The 26327-nt window shown below is 39.0% G+C and overlaps 3 protein-coding genes across 9 annotated transcripts; all 3 read right to left on the reverse strand.

Moving 5' to 3' along the window:
* Nucleotides 1-1626: 1626 nt before the first annotated feature.
* Nucleotides 1627-6508, reverse strand: LOC107789438 (uncharacterized). 6 transcript variants are annotated; one of them, XM_075239550.1, is made up of 5 exons: nt 4418-6508; nt 3786-4116; nt 3247-3695; nt 2155-2355; nt 1627-2061 (listed from the first exon to the last, which is right to left on the reverse strand). In XM_075239550.1, the coding sequence occupies exon 1, from the start codon at nt 6320-6322 to the stop codon at nt 4562-4564; it is 1761 nt and encodes a 586-aa protein (XP_075095651.1). In that variant the 5' UTR covers nt 6323-6508; the 3' UTR covers nt 1627-2061; nt 2155-2355; nt 3247-3695; nt 3786-4116; nt 4418-4561. The 6 variants fall into 6 exon arrangements, with proteins under 6 accessions (XP_075095651.1, XP_075095652.1, XP_075095649.1 ...); XM_075239551.1 differs by having other exon boundaries at nt 3247-3368; nt 4418-6495; XM_075239548.1 differs by having other exon boundaries at nt 3786-6501.
* A 1639-nt stretch (nt 6509-8147) lies between these two features.
* LOC107789440 (uncharacterized) lies at nt 8148-25558 on the reverse strand. 2 transcript variants are annotated; one of them, XM_075239553.1, is made up of 3 exons: nt 23483-25558; nt 12105-23276; nt 8148-8436 (listed from the first exon to the last, which is right to left on the reverse strand). In XM_075239553.1, exon 1 carries the CDS (start codon nt 25429-25431, stop codon nt 24187-24189), a length of 1245 nt encoding a protein of 414 aa, XP_075095654.1. In that variant the 5' UTR covers nt 25432-25558; the 3' UTR covers nt 8148-8436; nt 12105-23276; nt 23483-24186. The 2 variants fall into 2 exon arrangements, with proteins under 2 accessions (XP_075095654.1, XP_016466737.1); XM_016611251.2 differs by having other exon boundaries at nt 8148-23276.
* LOC142173356 (uncharacterized) lies at nt 11257-12958 on the reverse strand. The gene is made up of 3 exons (XM_075238937.1): nt 12527-12958; nt 11860-12321; nt 11257-11751 (listed from the first exon to the last, which is right to left on the reverse strand). Exons 1-3 carry the CDS (start codon nt 12956-12958, stop codon nt 11257-11259), a joined length of 1389 nt encoding a protein of 462 aa, XP_075095038.1.
* Nucleotides 25559-26327: the final 769 nt, after the last annotated feature.

Here is a 26327-nt window from a genome sequence, read left to right on the forward strand (position 1 = left end):
CGAACCGTCGAAAATCATATCGATTCTCACAACATCCTTCCTGAGAAACGAGGGGACTATCTGTATACGGTTGAAATAGATTTCGGTCTTCCTACGTTCGATCGAGTTCGAATGGTAAGCAACCGGAGTGGGATTTCGGGATGAGTTCCGAAGATAGTACAAACGAGCCTCGAGTCCGAAGGTTGATCGAGGAGTCGACTCGATACTATTATCGAGCCCATAACCAAATCGACCCGCAAGGCAACATGAGGATAGTCGGAAATGCGCTACACCCACCCCGAAGGTCGAACTCAAGCCAAAGCCGAGGGCTCGACCCAATAACGAGTTCAAGCCAGTATCGAGATCGCAGACAAAAGCCGTTACAACCGCACTAAGAGAGAGAATCTTGGCGGGAATCGAGGAAGAGACAATTCATCATGGGACCTCCACTATATGTTTTGTTTTATTATAAATAAAATAGGATCCCTCTACTATAAAAGGAGGAATCCTTGTAAGCATACAAGCAGCTCATACACTGTAACTAAAAGATCACTTCTCATATTGAAAAATATCCCCTTGTGCTTGTTTTACGTTATCTTATTCATTCTTTTTGCTCACTATTCTCATTCTCATAATCAAGAATACACATATTTCTATTTCTCAATACGATTTATATCAAATTGTAACGCATATCCTTAGAACCATACACAAATTTAACGTTATCCCATTTTTCGGGTAAACATTAAGAGTATTTAATTTCCAGATCCAGTAGAACTTATAGTTGATGTGGGGTGGCGGCGAGATGAGTTTATAGGTTGTTTTGGTAGAGAAGGAGCCATTAGGAGTAACGACCCAAATTGGTATATCTTTGGAACCTTGTAAGGTGGAAATACTAATAGAGCAGATTTTTGGGATGACATGGAGGGGTAAACCGTAGGAAATTTTGGAGAGGTCCCATCGATTATTATCCCAAAAATCTTTGACTTTGAGGGAAGAATCTAGTTGGTTTAGAGGTACGTGGATAAGAGAGCAAAGTGGAGAGAGGTTAGGGATCTGAGAACCAACTATATAAAATTTGTCTTTGCTTTTAGTATTTATAAAATTTTATATTATCTGCATTATATGTTTATAAGGTTCTCACTATTTTTATTCTCGATTGCGTAAACAAATTTTTGAAATTTAATTGCTACTAATAAAATTATTGATAAAAGTAAATTATTTTTATTATATTTATTCTGCTCATCCTTTTCATTATTAAGCATCGTTAAATTATATGCTTGATTACCATTTTTACTTTTTTCATTTTGAAAATAAAATTTAGTTATTATATAGGTAAGTTTATAGCATAGATATCGAAAAAGAAAAAAATATCTTGATATACTAAGAACATAAAAAAATTAAAAATATAAAAGAGATAGATGTTGATATTATAGAGGTTGAAATATGCATTTTAAAAAGGTTAATTGAGAAATAAGGGAGAGAATGACAATTATTTAAAGTAGAGGGGCAATTTGATTTTTAACAAAATTTGGAGGTGTAAAAAACTTCCATCCATTCATTTTTTTATGTTGTTCATTAATTTCTTCAAAAAAGGTTAGCAAATTTTGAAGATGGTGACCGCCAATAAATAAGCATAAGTATTATATGAAGAAATTAGTAAATGACTTGTTTTAATAAGTTTTAGCCAACATTTCAAAGCTATTCAAATTTAGCGAATTTTTAACAAAAATATCGTTAGCTAAAATACGAAAAAACTCTAGGAACTTTTATACAGTAACATTTATCACAAGTGTTTGAAAGGTGAAGTTCGAACTCCAAGAAAAATTCGTCGAGTTGGAAGTGTGGTAGTTGAAACTCCATGAAAATGAAGTCCAAGTCCACAAAGAAGAGAGTGGAGCAATCATCTTCTCTCACAATTTCACTATCAAGGCATCAAAACGTACTCATCTCACCTGTTTATTGCATTCTATTTGTTTTGGTTTGTATCAAACTGGAGTTGTCCTTCCATGCATCCGGAGATGTAGATGTTTAAGTTACCTTGGCCAGTGCTTCACCCAATTTGCTGCCCCAGGAGTAAAGATGCTGGAATACATAAATGTAGAATAGTATTTGGAACTTTAAAATCAAAGTAAACATCAATATACAGCAAAGATATCTCTGATGTTTTAATCAAACCTTATGAAGGGGTAGTAACTAAATCTTGGTTAGAAGGAGAATTGCCAGTCCATCTAGTAACAGTTATTGCTGTAATTTTAGAATACAGAAATAGAATTTTTTTCCTCCTATGGAATTGTTGTACAGCCAAGTACAAAGACAACCAGCCAGTCAGAATTACAGAAATGGCTAGTCTCCTATGTTCTTTGCTTTTCTTTCAGCCTGCAAACAAACATGTCAAAAATCCAGAATGAGTTTATCAAAGAACTTCTTAGCACAAACTGGAATGGATTTGACATTGTCAAAATTCTTAAAAATGTTGTCTTGCCGTTCTGAAAAATGGTTAGCAAATTTAGAAGGTGGTGACCGCTAATAAATAAGTATAAGTATTATAAGAAATTGGTAAATGACTTGTTTTAATAAGTTTTAGCCAACATTTCAAAACTATTCAACTTTAGCCACTTAAATGCGAAAATGAATTTTTAACAAAAATATCCTTAGCTGAAATACGAAAAAACTCTAGGAACTTTTATCAAACTGAACATTTATCACAAATTGTTCCTGATGTTTAAAAGGTGAAGTTCGCACTCCAAGAAAAATTCGTCGAGTTTGAAGTGTGGTAGTTCAAATTCCGCGAAATGAAGTCCAAGTCCACAAAGAAGAGAGTGGAGCAATCATCTGTTACTCTCTTCTCTCACAATTTCACTATCAGTGACTTGGTACGTACTCATCGCTGTAATTTTCTCACCCAGTTTCATACATATGGGAAATTGGAAGCAATAATTTTTTGAAGAGGAATAGCGGAAACCAGATTTGAAAAAGTAAGAAAAGAAGTAGAGAAATGAATTCACTGGGACATGCAGTTGTTTCCTTCATAGTTTTCTTGGCCAACCATACAAATTGTTTGAAAATGGCGTTCTTTATGTTAAACAGCCAAAACAGAACTTCAGCAGAGAAACCAGCCAATGAACCACATACTCGGAAGAAAAGCCAAAGAACACTAGTCCTAAAACCAGTGAGGAACCAGAAGCTAAAAATCTACCAGAAAAATATCCGTCCCGGAAAAGTAGTACAAGTGGCACTTCAGAAGAAGGAGAGAAAGCAAGTTCTTACAGTGAATCTGAAAATGAATCGAGGAATGCTAGTGAGTAGGCTGCAACGCGAGATGCTAAAGGAAAGCGACAAAATGACTCCTGCTGCTGTTTTAGTTCTTGGTATTGGACTCTATGTCACCACTATCAAAAATCATCATTTGAAATAAATCATAAATGCTAATAAGGTGAAATGATCTGCATCTCATGTATGCTCATTCAACACGACAGATAAAGCATAACAAGTTACGATAGAAGGGAAAATTGGACCAAGAAGCAGGATATCTCTGCATCTCAGGCCTGTAACCGTCAATGCAGCAGTTAAGAAAGAAGAAGAATACTCGGGCATGTCATTTAGTCAACTAAAATATGACAAGATTTTGTCAAATCCAAGACGTCAGTGACATGTCATGTAATTAAGAAGTAGTGCTAGAGCTCTTCACCAAATGCCATAACAGCATCCTTCATTTGCTAAAAACAAAGGGAAATAAAAGAGGGAGAGAGATAAATTAATAAGAGATAAACAAGACCGGTTGACTATTAGATGATGAAGTGATTTACCTTTTGCAAGGAAACTGTTGCCAGTGTCATTAATGCAAGATGTGCAACAGAATCTTCTGCTTCCGCTTCCTCTGCAGTCCAGTTTGCTCCAGGAGGACCATTGAACAATTCACCAGCCACTGCTGAGAGCACGGCTTAACTTCAGTATACTTGCGAGTCTTGAGGCCACAATCAAGGTTAAACCAGAGTATATTGGTATCCTGCAAGCATCTTCTTGATTCTGTCAGCAATTTCATCGGTGGATGGAATCCCGGATGTCGTAAATCCAGGACGAACGCCAGCACCATAATTCACTCTCTCGCGTAACACGGAAATTAGCTTCTCAGCTGACCTGGAGTTCTCAATGGTGTCACGTCAGCTCTATTGTCACAATTATGATTGATGTAATCAAGACCTTAGAAACTATCAAGAATAATGTTTCTACAGCAAATTCTAAGTTACAGATATTCAAAAAGTCAGAAAATGATAATACCTGAAGATAACTATATACCACTGAAAATGATAATCCTAGTAGACTTATAATGTGCACACATAAGGAAACTCACGTTACTTCTCATATTAAGAGTGCAATAAAATATGATCCGGAACCAAAAGCATAGTGGCAAAGGAATTAAAAATCAGAACAGGTGTACCTCTTTAATAAGCTAGCTTGGAAAGCTTAAGCAATGTTCTAATTGCATGCTTTCAGCTTCTGCCATTCCATTGGATGTGATTTCTTTGGCCAAGGTAAAAGGAAATTACATCATATTGATAACAAGTGAAATAAATATTCACTTCTAACTTCCTGAGTGAAATTGTGGTATCATGTTAAGCAAAGAAGGATCCTTTGCTGAAACGTCTATTAGTAACTCTACAGTACTTGCATCAAACGAGAAGTCCCTTCCACTCATTTTCTTCAAAAAAGTGTTCATTTCACTAATTTTGCCACACTTGAGAAATCCTTGCACAATAACATTGTAAGTGCAGTTGTTTGGCGAACAACCATTGTGCTCCATTTTTCTTAGCATATCTTTAGCTTCATCTAACAACCCTTCTAAACATAGTCCATTTATTATTGTAGTGTATGTAATCACATTGGGAAACAATCCAATCAAAGAAAGCTTCTCAAAAATAGCATGAGCTTTGTCGAGCTGACCATTTTTGCACAATCCGTCAATAATAACAGTGTAAAGTTCAATATCAATATCTTCTCTCTTTCTTTCCAACTCATGAAATAGAGACATAGCTTTTTCAACAAGTCCATTCTGAAAATAACCACGGAGCAAAATGCGATTAGTGCATAAATCAGGTATGAGCCCCATAGAAAGCATATCAGCAAAGAATTTTTGCACAATGTCAGTTCTTCCAACTTCAAATAGACCTTGTAAGATAGTATTGTAGGTAACAATGCTAAATTTCAATCCGTTTCGAGAAATTTCATGAAACAAATGCATGGCCTCATCCAATTTCTTTTTCTTACAGTATCCATTTATTAATATGTTGTAGCTAATAATGGTAGGCTCAATGCTCTTATCTATCATGGAATCAAAAAGTCTCCTTGCTCTATCTATTTGACCGCGCAAGCAATATCCATCAATTATCACATTGTAGGTGACCACATTTGGCTCTACACCTTTTTCGATCAAGTGTCTCATTATCTCTTCGGCATCTTCAACTTTCCCTTCTTTGCAAAGTCCATCTGTCACTATGGTCAAGGTGCAGACATCTGGATAAATATTAAGATTTACCATTTCGAAGAACAAAGTCCTAACCTCTTCCCACTGACCAAGCTTACAGAAACCATCAATCAATGAATTATATGTGACAACGTTTGGAGGAATGCCTTTTTGTTTCATCTCTTCAAAAAGGCTAATTGCAGCATCTAACTTTCTATCTTTGCATAGGGCATCTACAACAATGCTATAGATGTATGCATTGGGCTTAGTGCTTCCTTGTTCCATTACCCTAAACAAATCGAAAGTTTTTTCAGTATGGCCCATTTTGCTAAGCCCATTCATGACAATTGAATACATGACTTCATCAGGCTCACAAATATTCTCTCGCACCAGCTTTTTGAACAAGTTAACTGCATCTTTTATCTTACTTTCCGCAAAGAGTCCTCTTAGTAAGGTGCTAAAGGTGACAACATTAAATGGAATGCTCTTCTTCAAGTAAATGGCTAACACCGAAAATCCGCAGTCAGAACTATGCATTAGGCAATAATTGTTGATCGCGATACTCAAGATGAAACCATCAATTGGGATACCCGATTTCAGCATTTGTCGAAAAAGGGAAACAACAGAAGAGTAATGCTTCATATTTACCATATTCTTCAATAATTTGGAGAAGCTAAAAACAGAAGGAAGAGGCTGAGTTCTGACCATTCGACGAAAGAGGCTCAGAGAATCATCTAAACACTTGACATTCTCAATATTGCTATGAGAAGAATAATAATCTCTAATTATAAATTCCGAACCAGAATGAGAATTAGCAAAGAATGAAATAAAGCCGGGAATAGTACCATTGTAAGAGCAACGCAGCAGAGGAATTCTCGTCATCTTCAATTTGGCTGAGGATGGTGTTCTGCTCTATCTCGCTGTGCCCTAATTTCAGTTATAGTTTATGAGCAGAGGGAGTCTGAAGTACAAAATAACGGGTGCCCTAATTTTGCAAGGAAACTTGTTTCTGATGAGCGTGTGTATTAGTTTTTGTTTGTCATGTTTTCTATCCATTGTTTGGTTCAAAACCAGTATAACGAATTTTCAATTTATATGAGTTACGTTATACCAAAATTTTAGTATAATAATAATGATAATACTTCTTTTAGCTAATAATTCCAACAAAAATAAATTTATCCCCATAATTTATACTTGAATAACTCACCTAATCTCTTGAATCAAACTACCCCTTACAGTCTTAACATGTTCAAATCAAAATTTTAGGTGACCGCTCCCTTCCCAACAATTTAAAATTGATAGAATAGTTTTTTTTTTTTTTTTTTAAACGAGCAAAATAGCTAAACCAATTTTTTAAAATAAGTCAATTCCTCAACTCTCGTATTTCTCAATTTTTACACTAATAGTTGATGGCATAAGTACTAATATAAACATTTCTGACTATTAACAATAAATTATTAAGTAAATGTGAAGAAATTATCAAGTATTTATTTTTATCTTCACCGCGATTTAAATATTATTACACATATAATATATGCCGTTATTTCATTAATGATTATTAATGTGTAATATGAGCAATTAATTATTATTGTTATTAATGATGGGTAAATCTTTTGATCAACCATAAACATGTATTTAATCCAAGTATAGCTTTAGAGTTTTTATCTCAACGTAGGATGATTATACATCCAATTAATCGTAGGATGATTGCTCGCCAAAATTACCTTAAACTCGTAGCTCAAAGTCTCAATATTAAGTTAAAATATGAATTTTGCAAAATATGATTCTTTTATATAATTGGTTTATTGCAATTACGAGGCCCTTGACGCGATCTTGGGCGCAAATCGAATCCAGCTTTGTTGCAGTTGCGAATAACCTTCTGCCATCGCGGGAACGAAGAGTTTTTCTAATCACATTTTACTGCTTCTTTTTCCACAAAATCTAAAAGAGGAGTAGAAATAACAGAATTTCATTAATGGGAAATAAGGAAATTCTATAAACCTTAGTGAATACTTATATCAAAAATTTTGTCACCTAATTGTTAGATCATGCAGCCTCACTAGTCTTCTCTTTGAGTCAGAGAATGAAAAATTCGACCCTCGTACTTTACTCCCACACTTCAGATTTCTTATTTAGGAGTTCTTCTCTGTGTTTTTTTTCTAAAAAATTGTGCAAGAAAACCTTGTAGCTAAAAGAAAAGATTTATAAACAAAGTAATGAAATTGGTTAAGGAATAGGTATTTTGAAAGAAAACAGAGAAAGCATCTCATGAAAGTTCTCTTTGAGGATTAATTTTGTGTATAAATACACTACAAAATTCATCCTTTCCATCAACAAGAACAAAGGCAAAAGGGAAAGATTGCAGCTACTGTAACAACTCAAGTATATGAAGATTTTGTGCCTCCTTCAAAGTTGGTTCAAGAAGAACACTCTGACACTCTTCACCTTAATATTGAAGAGACTCATATAGTGGACTCCAACTTGCTGGGAATTATTGTCGTCGTCGTTGATTATCTGTTCTCCTCCTCCGAAACATGCATGCAATACATTGTCCTTTTCCTAGACAATTTATAAATGATTCAAAATTCAAATGCATAGGTGCACCTCTTAATATGTACACATACTTTCTAGAATTTATTTAAATTTTGTTAAACTCAGAGATTGGTCGGATTTGATGAAGCCATGATTAGGGTTTTTAGAGAGAGAATGGAGAAGAAGAACGAGTAAAAATGTGTGTATTGAATAAAGTGTCAAAACTGTTTCAGAATCTTCCTTTAGGCCCTTTTATATGTTGGGCCTCTTATGTACAAATAATACAAAGAAAAACAGATCAATTAAATACAAATAATGGGCATGTGGCCCAAGGCAAACTAACTAGCTAAACTATCTGCAGTCCAGTTATTGCTTTCGCGTAACTCCAACACCCCACCCCACCCCCCTCAAGTTGGAGGGTGGACACACGCCCAACTTGCTGGATAAGGTGCGATGCTGCAAACCTGTCAAAGACTTAGTAAAAATATCAGCCATTTGAGAAGAGGTGGGAACATGAGACAAAGAAATGAGCCCACCAACTAACTTAGTTCGAATGAAGTGGTAGTCCACTTCGATATGTTTAGTACACTCATGAAATACAAGATTTTTGGCTATGTAAATTGCAGCATGGATGTCACACAACAAAGGAACATGAGTAGCAGAAGGAACACCCAGATCAGCCAACAACCGGACAACCTAAGTCAACTCTGCAACCACTTTACTCATGGCTCTGCATTCAGCTTCAGCAGAGGATAACGAAACAATAGGTTGCTTCTTAGACTCCCAACTAATGAGGCTGCCCCCAGATGAATGCAAAAACCAGTAACAGACCTCCTAGAAGCTGGGCATGCAGCCCAATCACTATCACAACTAGCTAATAAGGAGAAATCAGAAGAATTGTTAAGAAAAACCCCATGATCAAGAGTGCCCTTCAAGTACCTCAAAACATGCAAAGCAGCTGTCATGTGAGGAAGTCTAGGAGAGAAATTGGCTTAGATGCTGGATAGTAAAACAAAGGTCTGGCCTAGTATGGGTCAAGTAATTCAGCTTCCCAACCAAGCTCCTATATTTGTCAGGTTGTGGCAACAGATCACCAAAATCAGAATGCAACTTATGTGAATTGTCCAATGGACTAACAACTTCAGAAACATCAGAACAATTGTATTCAGCAAGCAAATCATTAATAAACTTCTTTTGATGCAAAACAACACCTGAAGTGTGATAAAAAAAACCTCAATACCCAAGAAGTAATTGAGAAAGCCCAAGTCTTTAATTCTGAATTGAGCATCCAAGAATGACTTAAGGGCATAAATCTCAGATAAATCATCTCCAGTAAGTATGATGTCATCCACATAAACAACAATGAAAACAAAACAAGTTTCAGTCTTCTTAACAAATAATGAATAATCATTCAAAGAGTGAGTGAAACCTCTAGAGCAAAGGGCTTGTGACAACTTTGCATACCACTGTCTAGATGCTTGTCTAAGCCCATAAAGAGATTTTTGAAGTTTGCATACCAAAGGGACAGAAGTAGAAGAGGAAGAAGGAATAGAAAGCCCGCGAGGAAGCTTCATGTAGACCTCCTCATCTAGGTCACCATGCAAAAAGGCATTGTTCACATCTAGATGAAACAAATGCCAATGCTTTTTAACTACAACAACAATCAAATATCTCACAGTGCATATCTTGACACCAGGGGAAAAGGTTTCATTAAAATCAATCCCTTCTACCTGAGTGTCCCCTCTAACTACCAACCTATCCTTGAATCTTTCCACACTACCATCAACTTTATATTTAATCTTGTAAACCCACTTACAACCTATGGGCTTCTTTCCAACAGGTTGTTCCACAATTTTCCATGTCTGATTTGCTTCTAAGGCTTCAAACTCTTTGGCCATAGCTTCCTGCCAGTCAGGGCTGGCAGCAGCCTGAATGTATGAATGAGGTTCTACTGGAGCATGTTGTGCAGCAGAAAGGGAGGAAGGAGTGGAAGAAGAAAGAGAAGAAGGAAGTTGTACAACAAAATCTCCCAAGTGAGATGGTATTTGGTGGGATCTAGAACTCTTTCTAAGTGCAGGAGTAGGATGAGTTAGAGGTGCGGATTGAGCAAGGTCAGGAATATGTGGTGGGGAAGCTGGTTGAACAGGATCAGTTGTAGAATGAGCATGTACAGATGAAGCACCTGGAATAATGACATTAGGAGGAGATGAGGCAGGAGGAGAAGAAAAGGACAGGTCAGATGGAACATCAGAAGAGAATATGGGAATAGAAGGAGGTGAAGTAAAGGAAGAAGTAGTAGAGGACATCAATTGATAAGGAAACACAGATTCGTGGAAAATGACATCTCTAGAGAACAAGACTGACTTAGTATGCAAGTTGTATAGCTTGTAACCTTTTTTTAGCTTATGCATTATACAAAGTAAGCAATAGTAGCAATTATAGAAGAAAATCAGAGAGATTGTGATAGATTAATGATTTTGTAAGAAAAATGAAAGAATGAGGGGGTATTTATAGTTGAAAATAGGGAAAAAATATAATTATAAAAAGTTTGGGATTAAAACAAAATTTAAGGGGTTAAATGACTATTTTGCAAATAGCCAACGACTATTTTGGCAGACCAAACAGCTAGTTTTTAAATGGCCAAACGGTCAAATTTTTTTTTAAAAAAAATTATCCGTTGGGCCCAGATAGGACCGGCCCAGGCCCACTAAAACCGGCCCATACGGTCCTGGCCCGTTTGGCCCGCGGTCCCGGGCCTGGACCGGCCCACTTGCCAGCCTTAGTTTCAAGTGAGTATGAAGGTGGACTGCCAATAGAACTTCAAATGGTGCCTTGTTGGACAAAACTGATGAGGGAAACCTATTTATAGGGTAAGTTGCTGTTAAGATACAGTCACCCCAAAACTTGGTGGGTAATTTGGATTGAAATAATAAGGCTCTTGAAGTTTCAAGGAGATGCTTGTGCTTTCTCTCCACCACCCCATTCTGTTGTGGGGTGTGGGGACATGTGGTTTGATGAATTATTCTAGTTTCAAAAAAGAATTGAAGGGTTGAATTAGAAGACCCAAGTTCTAACGCATTGTCACTTCTAATGACTTTTATGGGAAGTTGAAATTGAGTTTTGACCATTGTTATAAATGCCTTAATCAAGGTAAAGGCATACCTTCTGGAGTACAACAGGTGTGTCCAGGTTACCCTGTTGTAATCATCAACTATAGTCAAAAAATATCTTGCCCCACAATAGGATTGAGTGTGGTAAGGTCCCCAGGTATCCACATGAATTAGTTAAAACAGAGCAGTAGAGTGAGAAGAGCTATTTGGAAAGGACAATCTAGGTTGTCTTGCCAAAGGACAAACAAGACAAATGAAAGACTGCTTTGCTGACAAACTAGAAGAAATAGATGGTATATTTTTCATTTGTGCAAATGGAACATGACCCAATCTGTGATGCCAAAGAACATCATTTTTATTTATATGTGGATGACTATTACAAGTTGGCAATGAAACATGATTATTAAGAGAATCCAGAACATCTACATTTGCATTCAATGGGAAATAATTTACTTTTGCTATGGAATTAAAAGTAGAAACAGGTGAATCAGAAGCAACAGAAACAGGAATAAACTGTTTATTGTTGTCCATGACATTATGAGAAATAGGTGCAGAGTTATCAAAATTATCAGAGATGGATTGTGCAGCAGAAGTAGATTGGTTGAAGTAGAATTTGTATACTCCATGGTCCATTCTACCAAGCTCTAGAAGCTTCTTCATAGAATGGGCCTGTAGAAGTATACATGAATGAAATGTGAAAAAAACATAACATTTGAATTGAGCAATGAGTTTACTTAATGAAATCAAATTGTGGTGAAAGGTAGGTATGTATAAAACATGATGAAGAGTGAGGGAAGGCAACAAATTAAGGGCTCCAGTACAAGTAACTTTTACTTTGTAACCATTAGGCAAGGAGACTAGATAAGGAACAGGTAGAGGAGTAATGTTGAAAAGAAGGGTTTTATTTGAAGTCATATGGTCAGTGGCTCCAGAGTCCACTATCCATATCCTTCCAGCTACATTAGTCAACATGCGCACATTAGAACTACCATTCAAACATACAGGCAAGGAAGAAGAACTACCAGCAAAATTTGCAGAACCCATAATAGTAGGTTGAGATGATGATTCATTGAGACCAGATTGCTGAAGAAGACTCATCAATTGAGTATACTGATCTCTAGTTAAACCAGGTACCAATGATTCCTCAGCATGTGAATGATTGTGATCAGGAACCCCAGAAGACTGCCCTTCAACATTAGCAGCGGTACCAAACTTCTTTCCCTTTGTGAATTTGAAGTTCTGGGAAAGCCATGCAACTTATAGCATTTTTCAATTGTATGACCACGCTTCTTACAGTACTTGCAAAACAATGGAGCCTTGTTGTGATCAGAATTGAATCTCTGACTAGGTTGATCGAATTTTAGTTTCTGTGGATATTGTTGTTGAGGGGAGAATTGAATCTCTGACTAGCTGATTCTGAATAAGTTTGTGCATTTGGAAGGACTTGTTTTTGTTTTTCATCTTGGAGGAGTATATTGTAGACATTATCAAGGGATGGCAATGGGTGCATCATTAGGATGTTGCTTCTAACTCCTACATAAACTTCATTCAGACCCATTAGAAATTGGTGAACCTTATCTTCTTCCTTTTCTTTTTGGAGACCTTTTTTAGCAGCACAAGCACAAGCACTAGCATGACTGGTGCGCATAATCTCCGGCTCATCCCAAAGTTTCTTAAGTTTATTTAAGTAGGAAGCAATATCTAGAGATCCATGGTAAGTTGAGGAAAGTTCTCTCTTAATCTCAAAGACTTTAGTTCCACTAACAGTCCCATATCTATTATTTAGTTGCTTCCAAATACTCTCAATTGTCTCTGAATATTGTACAGTCTCAGCAATGTCCGGGGATAAGGAATTGGTTAACCATGATATAACCATGTTGTTACATCTATCCCATTACCTATACTGAGGAGAGGTCTCAGCAAGTTTAGTGCACTAACCATCTATAAAACCTATTTTGTTTTTTAGCGGGCAGAGATACTATCATATTACGCTTCCAACCCCCAAAACCTGTCCCAAAGAAGGGCACAATGACAAGAGATACGCTTGGGACATTGGAAGGAACGAGAAACAAGGGACTGGTAGGTTCAGGGACATAAGGACCAGTATTTGAACTGGAATCACTCATAATTTTCAGAGAATTTCTCAAAAGCAAGCAGCTAATTTCTAATAACAAAGAATCACCTAACACAACAAAATCAATAGATGTGTAAAAGCAGGAAAGAGTGTACCAAACTTCTTCGCGACCTGAAGAAGCGAAAGGCCTTAAAATTACTCAGATCTGAAAACCCTAGCTTCGAAGAGAACCTCCAAAAAAACCCTCAATGAATGGATGAAACGTACAAGTCTCCTAGAGATTGACTACGCTCCAACGCAATCGTGTAGAAAACTAGCAGAGCGAACAAAACTAGAAGAAAATTCCGACCTCGACACCGGCGAAGAACAAACGAGAAACTCCGATGACTAAGGAACTAAAAACTTCATGGGGTAACACCGCCGAGCTTAGAGGATGAAGGATCAACGATTTCGTGGCTCTGATACCATGTTAAACTCAGAAATTGGCTGAATTTGATGAAGCCATGATTAGGGTTTTTAGAGAGAGAATGGAGAAAAAGAACGAGTAAAAATCTGTGTATTGAATGAAGTGTCAAAACTGTTCCAGAATCTTCCCTTAGGCCCTTTTATATGTTGGGCCTCTTATGTACAAATAATACAAAGAAAAACATATCAATTAAATACAGATAATGGGCCTGTGGCCCAAGATAAACTAACTAGCTAAACTGTCTGCAGTCCAATTATTGCTTTCACGTAACTCCAATAAAATTTTATATCTAGTGGGGTTCCGTCTTGTGCACATGCGACTGTTTTACCATAATGAGAATTTACAAGGACTTTTTAAAACAAAGATTTTGCTAAACTACTAGATGAGAATTTTCCACTATGCTCGGCATAATTTTAACATTCTCCAAATGAAATGTTCATAATTGGATGAAAATGTCACATTCAATAACTTATTTTCATGCCTTATGTCAATCTGAGAAGTCATGTATTGACATCACAGCCAAATGTCTCCTCTTCATAATTTTCATAGCTAACCTTAAAAGATTATCTTCTACCTTCTCGTACATACTGATTTCATATATGAGAACAAGATTGAAATTCATCGGGTTTCAAGAAGGAACAACTGAAGGTTCACTTGAGCAGAACGAGAATTCCGAAGATCAGCGAACAAAGGCCAATTGGGCAGAACAAGAGGTTTCAGAAGGAATATCCTGTTGCGGAAAATTGTGATTAAAAGCAAAATCAATGCAAAGATTGAAATGGCATTCTTCATGTTAAACAGCCAAAACTAATAATTTCGGCGGTGGCAAAAGGATAAGGAATTGCCAGCCACTGAAGCTGCTGAAAAGACAGAAGACCTCTCTAAGAGATGGATTTACTAAGCAGGATAATGTTGATACTAATACCCCTGCTAAGGAGCCAGCAAAGGAAGAACAAATGAACACTAGTCCTAAAACCAGAGAGCAAACAGAAGCTAAAAGTCTTACAGAAAAGTCGCGAGCAGATAAAAGTAGTTCTTACAGTGAATGTGAAAGTGATGAATCATCTGCTGATACGATAGGTGATGAAACAATCGGAAATGCTAGTTGTTTGACTGCAAACCTGAAGAAGCCTAGGAAAGTGATGAAAATGACTCTTGTTGCTCTGTGGTTCTCACAGTGAAACTGAAAGTGAATCATCTGATGATGCGACAAATGATGAAACAATCGGAAATGCTAGTTGTTTGGCTGCAAATGTGAAGAAACCATGGGAAGTGATGAAAATGACTGTTGTTTCTCTGTTGGTTATTGGTATCAGCCTTTATTTCGTCAACGTGATAAAGCCTGCAAACAAAGCTGAAGAATGAGAATAGTCTTTCTGTAGCCTAAATTTGGTTGGATATTTGCATTTCCTCACAGATATGATTGTGAATAGAATAACTAACAAAGGATAACCTTTTCATTTCTAAAATGTAATCAATAAATTTGTATGATTCTTAAAACCATCATTTGAATAAATCATAAGATCTAATGAGGTGAAATGGTCTGCATCTCATGTATTAGATGAGTAGGCTTCCCCTTTGATTCACAGAATGTGATATAGAATATGGTGGGAGTTGGCGTGTCTCGGTAGGAAAGAGATCACCGGAGTATAGGACAATATCATTCTTGTTGCCACGGGGGAGCTCATACATCCCTCCCCCCCCCTCCCGAGGGGGGTTGGGGGCTGGTAGGAGCCATCCCATCCCAATATCATATATTTGGAGCCCAATATGAAACCCTATTGTTCTAACTAAAAGGTAGAGCAAATGACCAAATCCAAGTCCTAAGTGCTCATCCAACTCGACAGATAAAGCAGAAAAGGTTATTATAAAAGGGAAATGGGATCTGAGGTCTGTAACTATCAAGCAGCAGTCAAGAAAGAAGAATACTTAGGCAAGCCAATTAGTCAACTAAAATATGACAAGAACTTGTTAACTCCAACATGTCTTATGATTAAGAAGAAGAACCGTTAAAGCTCTTAGCCAAATGCCAGAGTGCATTCCGCATTTGCCAAAAGAGAAAGGAAACAACAGGAGGGAACGTCAAAAAACAAACACATAGTTGAGCAGCTATTTAACAGACTACTTACTGATGATCATTTTTCATCGAATGATTTCTAAACCAAAATTATACGCAAGCATATTATGCAACGATCTATCAGTACAACTACAGAAATAGTAACTAACTTGGCATGTTTCTGAATAGTTAAATCTGCTCAATCGTAGCATGTAACGATTGCCTTAAATGAAACAGAAAGACATCTCACAACACCGAGGGGAACAGACCTCCCAGCCAACAAGAGCCTGACCAATCATCATCATCCGGCAGGTAAGGCTCCGAGGACGTCGCCAACTCAGGTGGGGGAGAATGTCATGGGCTGCTTTCCATCATCGACCCATGACCCCTTGGACGAGCCCCGTGGCGTCCCGGCAAGCCTCTCAACGCCTAACGCCACGGTCGGCCCCGTGGTCTCGGCAGCGCCAAGTGACAAGCGCGCATGCGCCTCTGTCACCCCACCGATAATCAGTGCCAGCGCCCAGCGGCTGGCGAATGCCATCAGCGCCGCGCGCACCGACAATGCCGCGCGCGCAGACCCAATGCCAAGCACCAGCGCCCCGCCGATGACAGATCCAAATAGTGCCACGTGCGCCCACAGCAATACGCGCGCAGACCCTGATGCTCAAGACAAAGTTGCTGCCATCGGACTTGCTTCCATAGAAGACTAAGTCCTTTTCATTGTAATTATAGAGTAGTTTTACTTCATTCATTTTCAGTGTGCTTCTACAGCTTTCTTAGGTCAACTCATGTAACTTTGGTTTATTTTTTTTAAGCATTATTAAGGGGGACCAAAGCATTCAAACATTCAAGCATTCAAACAATTCTGTGTACTGGTGTCTCTCCCCCCCGACACCGCATTGCATCTTGTAATAACTTTCGTCATCATCAATACAATCATCAGCTTTCATCATCAATTGCTCATTTTCCGCTGCTCAATTGCTCACGACATTGGTTTTCCCGTACGGCATTGACAATCTAGTCTAGCGTACGGCGAGTACCTCAGTTGGCGCATAGCAACCGCACTGACATCGGTTGCTTAGCCTTACGTCGCCCTTCCAAAGAACATCAGGAAGGCGCCGCGTAACAGTTGGTATCAGAGCCTAGGCTCGACATCGGACGAGGGAACTCATTGCCATCATCATCACCATTTCTGACCATGGTGAATTACGGGGATCGCATCACGACCCTAGAAGAGACGGTTGACGCATTACGGCCCATCGTGGATACGTTGCCTGATCTAAAAACCAGCCTAGTGCAAAGATTGGACGACCTGGACCGCAGAATGCGGCAGGCCGAAAATGACATAGCAAACATCAGTCGCGACTCTGATGAAGACCGGCAAACGGCTGCCGAGGAGGCAACCGAAATTCATGGCAAATTCAAGGACCTCCAACAGGAGCGTGCCGAGAATTTAGCCTATCGGGAACTAGAGGCAGACAGACTGACAGTCATGCAGCAAACCATAGACAACTTGACAGGCCAACTCAATGTTGTCAATGTTGCACTACAAAGCCTGCTCAAAGGAGGCGAAAACCAAATCAGGGGTGCCATGAACATCGCCCCCATGCCACAAAAGCTGAAAATTCCGGAGCCCAAGCCATACAACGGAGCCCGGGATGCTAAAGAAGTGGAAAACTTCATCTTCGACATCGAACAATACTTCGATGCCGTAGGACAGTTGGAAGAATCCAAAAAGGTAGCAACTGCTGCCATGTATCTTCAGGGTGATGCAAAACTCTGGTGGCGAGTCAAATACGAAGCCATCAGGGCCGGTGAAGATACTCTCCAGACATGGGCTAGAACTGAAGACCGCCATACGCCTGCAGTTCTTCCCCGAAAATGTGGAATACAATGCACGGAGAAAGTTGCGTGAACTCCGCCACACCAGGTCGGTGCGGGACTACGTGCGTGAATTCTCCGCACTCATGCTAAACATACGGGATATGGGGGACAAAGACAAACTGTTCGCATTCATAGAAGGTTTGAAACCTCATGCTCGTATGGAGCTGCAAAGACAACGGGTAGATACCCTGCCCAAGGCCATTCAAGCTGCAGAGTGCCTTGGGGATTATCAGTTGGAAACTCAGAAGGATAGGCCCCAGCCGCCTGTCCGAGGGGGATACAACGGGAGCCAACCTAGCAATGGTGGTCCCAACAGAAACGGAGGAGATCGAGGTGCATCCAAATCCAAGACTCCTTCCTCAAGCAGCAACAGTGCTGCATCAGTCAACAACAATCAGGGGAGAAAGCCCCCATCAGAATGCCGTCATTGCTGCGGGGAACATTGGAACAATCAATGCCCCAATACACAAATCAATGCTCAACAAACTGTTGGCGACGATGAGTCAGATCAGGACGGCTCAGCTGACGAAGAACAAGTAGGGGCCTTCAACGCATTTGTTGGCTCCATTCATGATACCTTGGCGGGAACCAGTGCTGGCAACCCTAAGAAGAAGGCATTCCCAATCGACAAGAAAGGGAAAGGAAAGGCAGACGAGAGGCCTCCCACATCACAAAAGAGGACCTTAATGTTCGTTGACATGAAAGCAAACGGCAGACCTATTCGGGCATTAATAGACACGGGTGCTAGCCACAACTACCTGGCCTCAACTCAGGTGCAACGCCTCGGTCTAGCAGTGCAAAAATGCAAGGGTCGTGTCAAGGCTATCAACTCTCCATCTCAGCAAGTGAGTGGAATAGCCAAAGAAGTTGCCAATCAAGCTTGGCCCATACAAGGGAATATTCGACCTACACATAGCTATCATCGATGACTTCGAACTGATAGTGGGATTGGAATTCCTCAGGCAGACCAACACCATCCCGGTGCCATATGCCAACATGCTCCTAATGATGGGAGACAACGGGGCCAAACCCCACACCATACCATGCATATCCAAGAAGATGGCCGCTGGAAACATCACGGCCATGCAGTTTAAGGAGGAAACCAATAGACCTGAACCCACGGTTCCGGCTACCCTCAACATCATCAAACAGACATCACATCATCGGGGTCCAACAGCTCATGGCGCCCCTCATTGTGTGAAGACTTGTCAAGCAGTCCAAAAGGACAAGTCGGATCACTCAGCACAAGCGGGACTCTTGGAGCCGCTACCTGTCCCACAGAGACCTTGGGAAAGCATTTCCCTGAATTTCATCACAGGATTACCCAAGGTCGGAAATCATGCAACCATCATGGTGGTAGTAGACCAATTTTCCAAGTATGCTACCTTCATCGCAGCCCCACAGAACATATCGGCAGAAGATACAGCTCGACTCTTCTTCTCTCATGTTGTCAAACATTGGGGTATGCCCAGCAACATCATTAGTGACTGCGACCCACGCTTCACTAGCAAGTTTTGGACCCAACTCTTCAGTTGCCTCGGATCCAAATTGAGTTACAACTCAAACCATCATCATCAGCAAACATATGATCAAACAGACCGGTTCAATGACATGCTGGAGGAATATCTCCGCCAATTTGCAACCGGGTCACAAACACATTGGGTGAAGCTTCTGGATGCTGCTCAGCTGTGTTTCAATTCACAAAAGTGCGCCCATACAAACAAAAACGTTTTTGAAATTGTTACCGGACAGCAACCGCTACTCCCACAAAATGTGAATGCACCAAACATGCCATCATCTCATCGAGCTGCCAGTTTCTCGACAAAATGGGAGCAAACTTTGAAGATAGTGCGGAGCTATCTTGGCTTTAATCTTGTCAAAGCCAAGGAGAGGGCAACGAGGTATGCCGAACAAAATCGTCGTTTTGCCCAATATCAAGCAGGGGACAAAGTGATGGTAAGAACCCCGAGGCGGAACTTATTTGCAAAGAGGACCCAAGATCCTCACCTATTGCAAAGCTACATCGGGCCTTTTTCCATTGAAAGACGCATCGGGAAATCCACATACAAGCTGAACACACCAGCCTGGTGGAAAATCCATCCAGTCTTCCATGTCAGCCGCCTCCAACCATTTCAGAAATACATGGAAGATCATTCAGAAAGACATCTCACAACACTGAGGGGAACAGACCACCCAGCCAACAAGAGCCTGACCAATCATCATCATCCGGCAGGTAAGGCTCCGAGGACGTCGCCAACTCAGGTGGGGGAGAATGTCATGGGCTGCTTTCCATCATTGACCCATGACCCCTTGGACGCGCCCCGTGGCGTCCCGGCAAGCCTCCCAACGCCTAACGCCACGGTCGGCCCCGTGGTCTCGGCAGCGCCAAGTAACAAGCGAGCATGCACCTCTGTCGCCCCACCGATAATCAGTGCCAGCGCCCAGCGGCTGGCGAATGCCATCAGCGTCGCGCGCACCGACAATGCCGCGCGCGCAGACCCAATGCCAAGCACCAGCGCCCCGCCGCTGGCAGATCCAAATAGTGCCACGCGCGCCCACAGCAATGCGCGCGCAGACCCTGATGCTCAAGACAAAGTTGCTGCCATCGGACTTGCTTCCATAGAAGACTAAGTCCTTTTCATTGTAAATGTAAACCAATTGCTCACGACATTGGTTTTTCCGTACGGCATTGACAATCTAGTCTAGCGTACGGCGAGGACCTCAGTTGGCGCATAGCAACCGCACTGACATCGGTTGCTTAGCCTTACGTCGCCCTTCCAAGGAACTTCAGGAAGGCGCCGCGTAACAGATCTAATGAGGTGAAATGGTCTGCATCTCATGTATTAGATGAGTAGGCTTCCCCTTTGATTCACAGAATGTGATATAGAATATGGTGGGAGTTGGCGTGTCTCGGTAGGAAAGAGATCACCGGAGTATAGGACAATATCATTCTTGTTGCCACGGGGGAGCTCATACATCCCCCCCCCCTCCCGAGGGGGGTTGGGGGCTGGTAGGAGCCATCCCATCCCAATATCATATATTTGGAGCCCAATATGAAACCCTATTGTTCTAACTAAAAGGTAGAGCAAATGACCAAATCCAAGTCCTAAGTGCTCATCCAACTCGACAGATAAAGCAGAAAAGGTTATTATAAAAGGGAAATGGGATCTGAGGTCTGTAACTATCAAGCAGCAGTCAAGAAAGAAGAATACTTAGGCAAGCCAATTAGTCAACTAAAATATGACAAGAACTTGTTAACTCCAACATGTCTTATGATTAAGAAGAAGAACCGTTAAAGCTCTTAGCCAAATGCCAGAGTGCATTCCGCATTTGCCAAAAGAGAAAGGAAACAACAGGAGGGAACGTCAAAAAACAAACACATAGTTGAGCAGCTATTTAACAGACTACTTACTGATGATCATTTTTCATCGAATGATTTCTAAACCAAAATTATACGCAAGCATATTATGCAACGATCTATCAGTACAACTACAGAAATAGTAACTGACTTGGCATGTTTCTGAATAGTTAAATCTGCTCAATCGTAGCATGTAACGATTGCCTTAAATGAAACAGCTGATGAGTTTCACCAAATATGAGAGGGAGAGAGAGAGAGAGAGAGAGAGAGAGAGAATACATACGTGGTATCAATATGTGTGTGTGAGGTATGTATGTGTGTGTTAAATTGAGAGGATGAATGTCCATGCCAGAAGTCATACTTTGTTCACCTAATAATCCTGAAGAACAGCAACCACAACTAAACAGAATAAAGACAATACCTAAGGGGCAACAGAAAATCCCCTGCTAAGTTCGTAATAATACTTCTTAACTTCCACAAACAATTCAATGTTCCAGAAAATAAAATATACAAATACTTTAAAAATATGGTAGCTTTATACATCCTAGATTCAATTCAGCCTTTGTGTTTAAGAAGATGATAATGTAACAAAACATGCCTTTACTGTCACACATAATTGGCTACGGTTCTCATTGGGGTATTTCAAGCTCAGAGCAAACCACTTATCTTCACCAATAGGAAGCACAATAGTACCTGTAGGGAAGACCTCATCTGGAATGGATTTGTACACTCTGACCCAGTTGCAAAGGAGGTAACTTTTGGTTTCTACAGACTTTGTCGCACTAGAATTTGCATTCGAGCTGGTAGATGAGTCGAATGGTTTCATTTCAGTTAATGATATAGTTTCTCGAGGAAAATAGCACAGTGATTCCACTAAAGAAGGTGATCGCACTAATCTTTTCAGCCCTCATGTACTGTGGAGATGTATGAGAACAATACTTGTTTCGCTCTGTAAAAAATTAGTGTTGGGATCAAGGTTTAAAAAAACAGATTTCTAACTCAATATTAGAACTTGAAACCGGGAAGGAAGTATCTTCAGGAAATCTCTCATTTGACATCTAAAGTATAAGTCTTTATTATATCTTTAGTTGTTGTCCAAGCAACGGCAGAAGCTATTTTCCTATTCAAGCATTGTACAAGCATGCAACATAAACTTCACTGTCTAACCTATAGCTCATTTTTTTTGAGAAGGTAACATTAATCTATAGCTCTTTCTCCTAAACAATAATGTATCATCAGCGAGCCAAACTATATAGTTCCAATAATCCTAGACAAAAAAGAAGCGAGATACACGAGGAGTTAAATGTGATTGAGTCAATCATTTGTTCTTAGTTGCTCATGGACTTCACATTTTAAACACTTGATATTCATAGAGTTGCACGCATTAAGGAAGTATCATTGTTTTCTGTAAACTATACAAGAAGGAAACATGAGTGCATAACATAATATGGAGAGAGAGATTGAATTCTCCACACCCTTAATTTAAAACAAACTTCAAGTGGCAATCAATCAACCAATCAAGAATTCTTCAATCACAAACTAATTGAAGACGCTAATTTGAATTCTCTGTATCTATTCCACTCTCCTAATAAATTCAGAGGATTCGTCACAGCTAAATTATTTTATGCTGAGAATTCTTATTTTTTATCCGGACCTGGGACCTACTATGCTTTTCATATAGACAGTTAAACAAACTTCAAGAGTGAAAAAAAATGAAAAGAAAGAAGAGAAAAAATGATTTTTCTATAACAAAATTAGAACAACAACTATGCCTCTGTCCAAGCTAGTTGGGGCAGTTATATGAATCCTCAGTATCATTTTTGCTCTCTTTCGGTCCATAATATTTCAATACTCTGTATTTAAGGATTATTTAACACTAGGGGTTCACTAACATACTCTAATGATTATATCACTATAACAAACTTGGAGAAAAAACATCAGATCAGACTTGACTATTTGAGTTCGCAAATTAAAGAGTAAAATTCAAGGGGAAGGCTAAAACCAGAGCTTTTATGTGGAAAATGATCAAATAGATCAAAAAATGGGCATCAATACTAGTCAAACAAACACCTAAAAACATAACTTTATTTAGAGATATACTTCGTACACCAGAAGTAAAATGAAGGAAAGCAAACTTAGCAGCTTCATTATGGGTTGTGATCTGCTCCATCTTGCACGTCTTAAGGCCATAGTCGGGGTTGACCCAGAGGATGATGGTATCAAGGACTGCAAGCATTTTGTTGATTATGTCAGCAATTTCTTATGTTGATGGAATCCTTGGTGAATGGATGTTGTCCACGGCCAATGCCAGCACCGTACTACACTCCCTCATGGAACACAGAAAGAAGCTTCTCATCTGACAGGAAGTTATGATATGATTCTCAAAATGCCAGAAAATGACAATACGTAAAGTCTACTAAATACATTGAAAATGCTATTCCTAGACTTAAAATGAGTACCCACAAGGAAATTCTATCGTTTCTCACATTCAGAGTGCAATAAAATATGATTTCCAAGATAAAGTAGAGTGGAATAACAATCAAAATACTAGAACTGATGTACCTCCTCAATAAGTTTGCTTGGAAAGCTCAAGCAATGTTCTAATTTCCATTCTTTCAGCTTCCGCAGCTCCATTAAAAGTGATTACTTTCGCAGAGGTAAAAGGAAATTCTATCACGGTGATAAGTATAGCTGAATAACTCAAGTGAAATAAATATTCACTTCTTACTTCCCGAGGGAAACTGTGGTATCATGTTAAGCAAAGAAGGATCCTTCGCTATAACATCTATTAGTAACTCTAGTGTACTTGCATCAAACGAGAAGCCCCTTTCATTCATTTCATTCAAAAAAACTTTCATTTCACTAATTTTGCTAAACTTCAGAAATCCTTGGACAATAACATTGTAAGTTGCATTGTCTGGCGAACAACCATTCTCCTCCATTTTTCTTAGCATATCTTTAGCATCATCTAACAACCCTTCTAGACAAAATCCATTTATTATTATAGTGTATGTAATCACATTGGGAAACAATCCAATTAAAGAAAGCTTCTCAAAAATAGCATGAGCTTTGTCGAGTTGACCATTTTTGCACAATCCGTCGAGTACAACATTGTAAAGTTCAATATCGGTATCTTCTCTCTTTATTTCCAACTTCTGAAATAGCGACATAGCTTTCTCAACAAGTCCATTCCAAAAAAAAAACACCGAGCAAAATGCGATTAGTGCATAAATTGGGTTTGAGCCCCGTATATAGCATCTCAACGGCTAACCACAGGTTAAAGAGCTTAAGTATTTCTGGCATCTATAATGTGAAGAGAGCGCAAAGTCAGTTTTTCCAACTTCAAATAGATCTTGCAAGATAGTACTGTAGATAGCAATGTTAGGTTTGGGTCCATTTCGAGAAATTTCATGAAACAAATGCATGGCCTCATCCACTTTCTTCTTCTTACAGTATCCATTTATTAGTATGCTATAGCTAAAAATGTTAGGCTTAATGCTCTTATCTATCACGCAATCAAAAATTCTCCTTGCTCTATCCATTTGGCTGCGCAAGTAATATCCATCAATTATCACATTGTAGGTGACCACATCTGGCTCTACACCTTTTCCAATCATGTGTCTGACTACCTCCTCAGCATCTTCAACTTTCCCTTCTTTGCATAGTCCATCTATCACTATGTTGAAGGTGCATACATCGAGATAAATATTCAGATTTACCATTTCTAAGAACAAATTCCTAACCTTTTCCCACTTACCAAACTTACTAAGACCATCAATCAATGAATTATAAGTGGCAACGTCCTGAGGAATGCCTTTTTGTTTCATTTCATTCAAAAGGCTAATTGCAACATCTACCATTCTATCTTTGCATAAGGCATCTATAACAATGCTATAGATGCATGCATCGGGATTAGTGCTTCCTTGTTCCATTACCCTAAGCAAATCAAAAGTTTTTTGAGTATGACCCCTTTTGCTAAGCCCATTCATGACAATCGAATACATGACTTCGTTGGGCTCGCAAATATTCTCTCTCACCAACTTTTTGAACAAGTTAACTGCATCTTTGATCTTATTTTCCGCAAAGAGTCCCCTTAGTAAGGTGCTAAAGGTGACCGCATCAAACGGAAAGCCACTCTTCAAGTAAATGGCTAACACTGAAAATCCGCATTCAGAACGATGCATTAGGCAATAATTAGTAATCGCGATACTCAAGATGAAATCATTAACTGGGACGCCTAATTTTCGCATTTCTCGAAAAAGGGAAACAACAGCAGAGTAATGCTTCATATTTACCATATTTTTCAATAATTTGGAGAAGCTAAAAACAGAAGGAAGAGGCTGCGTACTGACCATTCGACGAAAGAGACTCAGAGCACCATCTAAGCACTTGACATTCTCAATATTGCTATGAGAAAAAGAATAATATCTGATTGTAAATGCCGAACCAGAATGGGAAATATCAAAGGAAATACCATTGCAAGAGTAACGCAGCAGAGGAATTCTCGTCATCTTCAATTTGGCGGATGGTGCTTTGCTCTATCTCGTCATCTTCAATTTCAGTTTTTGGATTCTGTAAATACAAAATAACGGTGTGAACTTTTTCTTCCTTTTCTTCACTTTTCCAATTAAAGTTCTACTAAAAACAATGTCTTTAGAATATGCTATCCCTTTATCCTACATAATATTTATTTTGTTCTTGTCGTTTTTAATTCCCTTTTCTATATAATAATTATTTTACTAATTTCTATATCCGTGTTTAACATATAACGCCCCAACTAAGGAAAAAAAAATGAAAAAACAAAAAATAAAAAAGTAAAGAGATTGATTTAGAATATACAATACGACTGGGAGCGAACAATATTACATTTCATGCAATTTATGTTTTAAACATCACTTTTTTTAGCTAATTCATATCATGTTTATCACAATTATGTTTAAATTATTTATATGAACAAAGTGGACAAGAAAGTCTTTTGGTGGATATATGAGAATAATTTACCGATTGAACTATAAGAACTTATTTCTTATAGTGGCTTTTTTATTATAAGAATGAGAAGAAGCTTTTGGTATTTGAAAATGTCAACAATGTATGTTAGACTTGCGGTCTATCTACACGCGCTACCAGTCATAATCTTATAATTAATCGATTATAACTCTTTTCTCTCCTATTCGACCTCATTCTTCTTTTGTATTGTTTTCTTTCTTTCTCACATATGATATTAAGATTTAATTGATCTCGATTAATACATTTTCATGACCCAAATCCCACTGTAGGCCGTGATGGCACCCAATATTGTCGTTAGGCAAGTCAACAACTTAACAACACACCGATCAATAGTTCATAACACATTTTATAATAAGTGATGAAATAAATAAGCGGAATTTCTCTGTTTTTATATAAAAGT

Source organism: Nicotiana tabacum, chromosome 19 (assembly GCF_000715075.1).
Source record: "Nicotiana tabacum cultivar K326 chromosome 19, ASM71507v2, whole genome shotgun sequence".
Lineage (NCBI taxonomy): Eukaryota > Viridiplantae > Streptophyta > Magnoliopsida > Solanales > Solanaceae > Nicotiana > Nicotiana tabacum.

Coding starts and splice junctions, on each gene's coding strand:
- LOC142173356 (XM_075238937.1), bottom strand. CDS start 12,958: ATGGTTATATCATGGTTAACCAATTCCTTATCCCCGGACATTGCTGAG. Junction 12,322..12,526: donor AAGATGAAAAACAAAAACAA/GTCCTTCCAAAT, acceptor TGGCTTTCCCAG/AACTTCAAATTCACAAAGGG. Junction 11,752..11,859: donor CTTCCCTCACTCTTCATCAT/GTTTTATACATA, acceptor ATACTTCTACAG/GCCCATTCTATGAAGAAGCT.
- LOC107789440 (XM_075239553.1), bottom strand. CDS start 25,431: ATGACGAGAATTCCTCTGCTGCGTTACTCTTGCAATGGTATTTCCTTT.
- LOC107789438 (XM_075239550.1), bottom strand. CDS start 6,322: ATGACGAGAATTCCTCTGCTGCGTTGCTCTTACAATGGTACTATTCCC.